At 35.4% G+C, this 9,579-nt stretch overlaps 1 protein-coding gene across 2 annotated transcripts; it reads left to right on the top strand.

The window, feature by feature from the left end:
• Positions 1–945: 945 nt before the first annotated feature.
• On the top strand, positions 946–5,381 carry LOC144352219 (protein transport protein Sec61 subunit gamma). Of its 2 annotated transcripts, XM_078009383.2 has the most exons (4): positions 946–1,064; positions 2,222–2,320; positions 4,299–4,401; positions 5,217–5,381. In XM_078009383.2, exons 2-4 carry the CDS (start codon positions 2,227–2,229, stop codon positions 5,224–5,226), a joined length of 207 nt encoding a protein of 68 aa, XP_077865509.1. In that variant the 5' UTR covers positions 946–1,064; positions 2,222–2,226; the 3' UTR covers positions 5,227–5,381. The 2 variants fall into 2 exon arrangements, with proteins under 2 accessions (XP_077865509.1, XP_085351318.1); XM_085495192.1 differs by lacking the exon at positions 5,217–5,381 and having other exon boundaries at positions 4,299–4,405.
• Positions 5,382–9,579: the final 4,198 nt, after the last annotated feature.

Genomic DNA, 9,579 nt, shown 5'->3' with positions numbered 1-9,579 from the left:
ACAAAAACAAGTTACGAACCTATTGGAAAATTAAAACAGAATTTGCATATGAAAAATATCTCATCACAATCAAAAATCCAAATCATAGAGCAGCTATGACAAAACTCAGAATAAGTGCTCATACCCTTCAAATCGAAAGGGCCAGATATAATAACATTTTAGCGGAGGACCGAATTTGCCCAGTTTGTGACAAACAGGAAATTGAAAACGAAAAACATTTTCTTCTCAATTGTAATTTATACAAGAAGGAACGAGAAATCATGATCAACAATATTAAATACAATATAAGCAACTTGGGGACGGATGACGAAAAACTTACAAATATACTAAAAGTAAAAATGACAAAACAATCATTGAACTAGGAAAATTCATCCACACTTGTTTCAAATTACGACAAGAAAAAATCTTAAAATGCCAGATGCCTCAACCAACCACCAAATAATTTAATTTTTTTTTCTTCTTTTCAATTGTCTATGAATGTCTGGTGTTTTGTTTTGTTTTTGTTTGCTATCTTTTTGTATTACTTTATTGTATGTTTAACTAAGACCCCACTCCGGGATACGGTTTCAATAAAGATTATTATTATTATTATTATGTTCACAGCATTGACATGGGCACCAGAAGGGAAAAGGAAACAGGGTAGACCCAAAACAACTTGGCGACGCACTGTAGAGAAGGAAAGAAACAAGGCTGGATGGAAGTCATGGGCGGAAGCCAGAGTTGCAGCAGCTGATAGGACAGAATGGAGACGTTCGGTGGAGGCCCTATGTGCCACTTGGCATCTGGAGGATAGATGATGATGATTAAATGCCAACTCACTCTAGCTGAGCTGGTGTAGTATCCGATTGCTTTATTTCTAAAATCGTTGTTGTCTATGTGAATAGACGTGTGAAATACCCGCACCCAAACGCCACCAGCTGGCCATGAAGTGTGAATGTGTGACTGGGAAATTGGGCTTTGGTGGCGCTGCTTCTCCCACAATGCACCATACTGCAACGTAGTCACTCTTTTTGCTCGTATCTCCCAGCTGACCAGACCGGTTGACCAACTCTAACGAAATTAAGGTAACTATTCCGTTACGTTTGATTATTTCACTAAGTGAGCTTTTTCTCAATCGTACACACATCTCATTAATCAACTCAAGTTGCCAATTTGTGTTATAGTGTACTCCATTTTACGCACGAAAAACAGCCCTTCCGGTGTGTTTTTAAATCAACAACACAATTAATTTACTATTTTGCATTTTACTATTGTCCGTTGTTAGCTTATGCTCTTTGAATTCCTCGACTTAGGTTTACTATAAACATTGGTCATACATATATCGTCCAAGTAACTGTATTCACGATTTACATCGTTTTCAGTTCAATGTTCTTAAAAACTCACCTAAGTTAAAAACCTTCGCGGAACCGGAAGTCCACGCATGCAACTTAGTTTCTGAGAAACCTTTGCATTCGGAAACAAATTTTTACGAGAATTTCTCTGGCATATTGATATGAACTTTTCAACGACAATTTTACCTATTTTCACTTTTTATTTTAATTTTTCCAACCAATTCAAATTCGAAACTGGTATCAGACTCGAACCATTTGAATTATGATATCTTTCAATATAAACTGTTGCAATATTTCGTCATTTTGTTTGGTTTAGTTAAAAAGATATGATCACAGTAGTGGTTGTACATCCATGCTGTCAGTTTTATCAAGTCTAATGGATATGTTTCATAGATATTAATGGTCATTACACCAATACCTTCAATGTTTTCATCTGCATCATTTTGCCATATGGTGCACACGTGACTTTGTTTGGAGCAGCTCATTCATAGTCTTAAAACTAACAAAGCAGTCACTTATGAGTTCTGCTGCTTTATAATACCAGTTGTATGGTCAGGGCTTGAACTTCAGTTCCCAATTTCAAGGCGAAAATTTGAGAAAGAGTTCCTTTTGCACCCCTAATCCTCATCCCAGCCCTCTAATTCAATTGTACATGTCCACTTTAGATAACTATTGGCGTCCTTAGTAGGCTAGGGGCATATACAATTATATTTGGAATCGTAGGAGTGTACATGAAAAAAAATTCTAAAAATGCAATAGACTTATTGAAATTGTGAAAGAGATATTTGAATACTTTGAAGACCAACAAGATATTCTCAAGGGGTTCATCTGAGCAATTGCCTCAATTACCTTATTGAATTTCAAATCAATTTCATGTTATTACCTTGCAGTAACCATGGACCAGATTCAGTCATTTATCGACCCAGCAAAACAGTTTACAAAAGATTCCATCAGATTGGTCAAAAGATGCACAAAACCAGATAGAAAAGGTAAGAGTAATTCTGCATTTACCACCCTTTTCTAAGTATGCTGTAGTTTGTTGTATATACAGTAAAACCTGTCAAAACCGACCATGACTGGGACTGGGATCTATGGTCGGTTTTCAGAGGGAGTCGGTTTATTCAGGGTGGGCGTGACTTTGATTGAAACAACAATTACATGTGCTGTAAACACGGGACAAATGAAAGACATCGGAGTTTGTCTCCGGTGATTCTACATGTATTTACAATGTGCATTTATTGTATTGTTTCAATAAAATAATTTACCAAACAAGACAAAAATATTATGGTATGTACATGACATCAATTAACATTAAAATAACTATTCGAACAGACCGGGTAAGTATTGCGTATCGTAACTGAAGGCGTCCATTTTGGATGACATCACTACGTAAGTTCACGTGAGCTACATGTAATTATCATAATTTATGCAGACAGTCGATTTTGCTGTTAAGTCAATCACAGTCCCTCAACTGTGAGTCAATGAATCAAATTATGATGTAAAAAAATCATCAAGTTTTGACTACTTAAAAGAACATCTTTTTTTCAACGATTTTGCTTTCCGTTCGAATTATGAAATTTTGGATATCTGTCAAGTAACTGGAGTCTTTGTTCTGTAATCTTGTCAACATGTCTAGCACATCGCCATGCGTCAAGTCACTGTCGTTGTGGGGGTCAATAATTTGACTGTCGTTGCAATTTATGTCATTGTTGTCTATAGATTCATGGTTTTCTTTGTCTGCAATAAAATTCTCAACAATCTGTTGCTCCCACTCGCCATCATACATTGCTTCAGTCAGTATACGTTCATCAAAGTGGAGGTATTCTACAACGCTACACTGTGTTTGCGGGTCTGCAACTTGCTAAATAAGGTTTCCGAATTCTTTGTTGTTGTCTGCTTCTTCGTCATCATAAATTTCAATCTTGAAGCCCCCTTTACGGAAACATTCGAAAGCACAAAATTGTTGATCAGAATTGTTATGGAAAGAAGAAAACTCAATGTCTTTTGAGCGTTGAAGAAGTGATAATGCAGTGTGCTTCACCGCAATTGAAGGTGATGACCCCGATCATTTGTTTATATCCGGGGTCATTATACTGTCCAGACACCACGCGATGCGTGGGCGTGTGGTGTGAAAAATGTAATCAGTTGCCATTGTTTTACACGAGACGTTACTTGTAGTGTGAGATTTGGTATTGTTTCTGTGACGTTTGCGGAATTTGGACACAATGCACACTTTTTAGGCCGGGCAGACCGAATTACTAGACAGCGGATGTGGTGCAACTGGTCGGATGGTCGATGTATTCAGTGTGAATATTGGACTTGGGACCGATCAATGCGGTCGGTGTTCGGAGTAAACAGTGGTCAGATTTCACAGGTTGTTTTAACATAGGCGTCTATGGAGAAATTTCGGGGCTACATAAATCGGTCGGTTCTGACAGTAGGTCGGTTTATCCAGGGGTCGGTTTTGACAGGTTTTACTGTAATATGGTTTTCGATAGATACAACTTTTAACGTAGTGTTGGGATTAAAATTTTCTTATTTAGATTTGTAATAGATGGAACATAAAATAGATGTCTCTCGCAATAGCAATCAAATTTTAAATTAACACCATCTCAGCTACATGGGCATACAGTTTCAAAGTGATAAGTAGTTCTTCTGACATATAGAGACAAAATATGAGAATGTGTAATGTTGTACCATATTTGCTGTATTAGTATCACATTATAAAAATTACAGGGGTGTTTCTATGGTCAAAATAAATATTTTCAGTATATAACAAATGCAATTTAGTTTTATTATACATGCTATATTGGGGAAAAACAAATTACCAGTAACTATGTTCCTAACATTTATAACATTCTCACCTTTCCAAATTATTGAGACAGCTGTGAGCAAGTTAATTGTGACATCTGTAGAACTCATCACAAGTTGGAACTCCTATAAATGCCTTCATTTTTTTTTTTACAGAATTTCAAAAGATTGCCATGGCGACAGCGATTGGTTTTGCTATAATGGGATTTATTGGATTTTTTGTTAAGCTTATACATATCCCAATAAATAACATTATTGTGTAAGTAACTTTAATTTATTATCTTGGCAAACTGGTGTATAAGTCTTCTGAAGCATTGTTTTATATTTCATAATTTGAAAGCACTGGTGGCTCAAAAGCCACTCAATGTCTCAAAGATTCAGAAAAGAATTGTTACAAATTAAAGCAGTAATAACCATGTGCAGTGTTCATCACTTCACAGCTGTAATGCCATTGAATTAACTGTGCATAACACAGTGTGGGTAAAGGTCAACCAGGGAACAGAAGAGCAGTAATGGAGCTGCAAAGACAATAAGGGCATTTAGTTTGGGAGTCCTCAGGAATTGCCTCTAAAAAATGTAAAGCCCTGACATTGTGTGCCCAATGTAGGACCAACCAATGGAACAGTGATAGAGCTGCAAAGACAATGAACTTTGATGAAGGGCATTTAGTTTGGGAAGAACAATAATGGGCCTGCAAAGACAATATAAGGGTGTTCAGGTGTGGATCTCAGCAATTGCCTCTAAAAAATGAAAAGCTTTGACATTGTGCGCACAATATAGGACCAACCTAGGGAACAATGATAGAACATGTGCAGTGCCCCTTAACTTGCCAGCTCCATGTACTTTTACATTGACTTGATCAGTTAATCAAGGTGTCCATGACCAGGAAAGCAGATATTGTGGTAACATCAAATTCTGTTTCTCAGACCTCCAGATGCATAAAATATATTGTCAATCCTGTTGTACTCATTGGGACTTGCATATAAATGCTAAAACCAATCCCTGGCCAACACTGTTTGTAATAGTGTCTTCTTAAAATGAATATCACTTATAATCCTAATTTCATTCTTACAGTGGCTCATAGAACTGGACTTATTGAAATGGCTTGACACATGACCCTGGACAACCAACATATTGCAGTTATTATTAAATTTTTTTTTCCACTCCATTGTTTTTCTTGTGTGCGAATTTCAAGTGATATTTTTAACAGTGTAATAAAACTTGATGTAGTCCAGTAAATCATAGTTGTACTGTTCATTTGTTCAAGATAAGTAAATGTGATGCATTTGATTGGAAGCTTTATAGCGAGGGAATTGTCACCTATGCATGAGTCAGATGGCCACAGCTTGTGTCATTGTTTACATACAAGCGTCTACCCATGAGCCTATGCGTTATAATCGCTTGGGACTCAATTCCTGCACATGTGCAGGTGACGACACCCTCGCTTTAATTAAGCTTTTCACCCACAGTTATAATGTAGTGATTTCTGTTGAAAATTGATAGTTGTGCAAGTGGTCAGGCACACTATTTACATAAGTAACCAGTTTTAAAAGCCTGGTAGATATTTACAGGCAAACTTACAAAATAGTTTAAATTGCAGTTATAATGTAGTGATTTCTGTTGAAAATTGATAGTTGTGCAAGTGGTCAGGCACACTATTTACATAAGTAACCAGTTTTAAAAGCCTGGTAGATATTTACAGGCAAACTTACAAAATAGTTTAAATTGCTGTTAGGATAAAAAACTACACATACATGTAAATAAATTAAGGATTTATAAAGCAAGGATATGGAACTGTAATACTGTAAAATGACTAATTTTCACTGGGTTTAAATTTCACTGATTTACCATTTCAGGCATATTCAGTGGGTTTTAAATTCACGGTTTCGTTATTTGGATAATGTGTTCTATGCTAAATATTACATATTCACTGTGTTTTAATTTAGCGCATTTTTCCAGTCAGCCAAATAAGCTAAATTAAAACCCAGTGAATAATTACCCCCTTTACAGTATGCCGAAAAGATTCAATTTTGCTCGACAATCCAACCAACTGCATCCCAGAATGCAGTAGATGCTTGGAAAGGCTTGAATCCATAAATAGAAATGAACAAGGTTATTGCCGAATTCAAAATGCATCTCGTAAAAACTTTGTGAATAAGCAGGACACCAAGCAGTTTTTGCATAGATCTTTCAATTCATCTTCATTGCATACAATACACAAGTTGTATATATCCTCTTCTTATAAATCCTTGATAAACAAAATGTACTGCATGCATACACTACATACATAGTTTGCAAAGACATTTGAGTTAACCTAGACATTGAATATTTATATTTAAAAAATAATGGTATTTTTATACAGTGCATGTAGAAACATTCATATATATAACCCATTAAGCGCCATAGTAAATTTGTTACCATAATGTAAAAGAATTACTTATTCACTGGGTTTTAATTTTGCTTATTTTGCTGACTGGAAAATGCGCTGAATTAAAACCCAGTGAATATGTAAAATTTAGCATAGAACACATCTAAATGATAAAACCATGAATTTAAAACCTACTGAATATGCCTGAAATGGTAAATTAGTGAAATTTAAACCCAGTGAAAATTAGTCATTTTACAGTAAAATCCAGAAGTATTAGAAAAATTACGTAAAAGTTGGCAAAACAGACTTTGTCATAGTTGAATTCTTTTTATAACGACCATTTACAGTCGTATCATATTTTCATTACTCCATTAAAAGCACGAGCATGAAGCTAACCTCACTTAAAATGCCAGCCTCAGATTCAACCTCCCTTTCAAAATGTTATCAAATTATGCATCTTCGCCAGCCAAGGAACATTTGTTTCGGGTCACCCTTCCAAACTAACCCTTGGCAGATTGAACAACTACAGTATGTATTTAATAGGCGACCTTAACAACAAGGTGGGGAGATGCGACAAAAATGAACAGCCAATCAGCAAGTAGAGTGTTTTTTTTTAAATGACGACCCAAGCAGAACAGATCATGCAGTTTTTCCAAGATCATAAAAAGCCGAACCGATCACCAAAACCATGCAATTGAGGCGTTACTAGCTGAAAAAAAGATGCACGGTTATGGAATTTTGAAGTAACCATGCTACATGTCGCCATTTCCAACATTTTATTCTTTAGCTTACTGCACAATGTTATAGAGCGTCTGATTTGGCCGTTCTAACAGGAGTGTCCAATCAAAGATGGCCATTTTTTTAACATAATTTACCCACGCTGATCCCACACATGTTGGTGGAGTGAGCAATAAGTCGGCAGCTACAAACCGCGAGATTCAAACGATGCCCATTATGCTGCGTGAAAATTCTCAGCATTATACACCTGAGCAACCAGTTTAAAATCTTATGTATTGCTGTGAAATCCTTATTAGAAGCTGCACCCATTATTTTTGAATTGAGAACCAAAAAATCACAATTTCTCATATGTGTAGATGCTCTAATAGCAGCCACATACTCTCTGTTGCATTGGACCATTTTCATAGATGCTGCAGCTTCTAATGCAGATTTTTTTTTAAACCACACATTTTAATTAATTTTCACTATCTGTATATTTTGTGAGTTATTAAAATTACCAAAATTTATAAATGATTACAAATATTTAATTTAATTGAAAAAAAAAAAATAAAAATAGTAAACCAATCACTGGTAGCATAGTGGTTGTTGCGTCATACTCATGATCGGTAGACCGAAGTTCAAATCCTACCATAGGCTGAACATCAAAAGGGTCAACCTCTACCCTGGGTGAGTGTGCCACTGTCCGAGATTCATTCACTAACGAATGCGACTTTGGGGAAACCTTGATTAAGGTCCACAGGTGCTTGTGTTTGACAGAGCCTGGTTGACGCCAGGATAGCACAGTAAATTGCCATTTGATAGGGTAAACCCAAAATTTAATTAGATTGATTCAAGGGATACAAAATGAATTGGAGAAGTACTGTGGTCGTCATGCAGCGTGTTTTCGAATTTCATGTAAAAAAACAATGTATTTTACACGCATTGTGTACGTTGCTATGAGTCCCATGTCGAACAGGAACGCCATTATAAGCTTATATTTGATTCTCAGGCTGATTCTGAGGCCTGCTTTACATTTACATTAGAAGTGCATCTCTAATAGAAACGCACATAAGCTAAAAATTGCATATATTCCTGTTACTTTGCATGTTACCCCAAGAGGTCACACATTTTAGTACTTTCAAGTTCGACAAATTTACTATGAATTAAGGATTTCTCAATAATTTACGCTAACAAATTTCAAATTGTTGTCATTTAAGGTGAAAAAAGTTTAACACATCAAAAACAGAGGTAGAACAAGCCATGCATGGCTGTTAGTTATCAAATTTAAGAAATATAGTTTTGTTTATTATATATTTGTAGAAATATAGTTGGAACATAAACATGTCAGAGATATGGATCAAGAAGCTGATGCTTGGTTACTGGTATGATGATTTTTGACTCCCGTGTGCGAAGCACAAAAGGGAGTCTTTGCAGTTACCCTGTATGTCTGTATGTATGTATGTCTGTATCAAATTTTGGTGAAACTTGGTACATAGATGCTCTGGGATAATGCGCAGAGTTGATTAGGTTTTGGTAAAAATCTATGAATATTAATTACCTAATTTGCATGATAATTAGCTGATTTTTAGCTGTTCCAAGACTGTTCCACTGATATCTGAAGAACCACTCATTGGATTTTGATGAAATTTGGCACATGGATGCTCTGAACTAGTGCGCAGATTTAATTAGTTTTGGGTAAAAATCTATGAATATTAATTACCTAATTTGCATGATAATTAACTGATTTTAAGCTGTTCTATGACTGTTCCACTGATTTTTGAAGAACCACTCATTGGATTTCAATGAAACTTGGCACATGGATGCTCTGAACTAATGCGCAGATTTGATTAGTTTTGGGTAAAAATCTGTTAATATTATTAATTACCTAATTTGCATAATGATTAATCAATTTTCGGCTTTTCCACTGATATCTCAAGTACTAATCATAACATTTCAATAAAACTTGGTACATAGGTGTCATATGACACTGCACATACCTGATAGTTTTTAGGGTAATATCAGTACATATTAATTACCTAATTTGCATAAATAATTAATTTTCAGCTTTTGATATTTCGAGTAGTAATGATCACGTTTCAATGAAACTTGGTACATAGTTACTTGAGGACTGTGCAGAGACCTAATTAGTTTTTGGGTAAATATTTGTGCATATTAATCACCTTATTAGCATAATTAGTTAATTTTCAGCTTTTCACCTGATATCTCAAGTACTAATCATCACATTTCAATGAGACTTGTGACATAGATATTCTAGGACTATGCAGAGACCTGATTAATTTTGGGATAAATAATTGTGCCTATTAATTACCTAATTTGCATAATTAGTTAATT

This window comes from Saccoglossus kowalevskii, chromosome 21, assembly GCF_978046115.1.
Source record: "Saccoglossus kowalevskii chromosome 21, keSacKowa6.1, whole genome shotgun sequence".
In the NCBI taxonomy this organism is placed as follows: Eukaryota; Metazoa; Hemichordata; class Enteropneusta; family Harrimaniidae; genus Saccoglossus; species Saccoglossus kowalevskii.
Note: the sequence above shows the minus strand (reverse complement) of the source record. Positions and strands in the feature narration are given on the sequence as shown.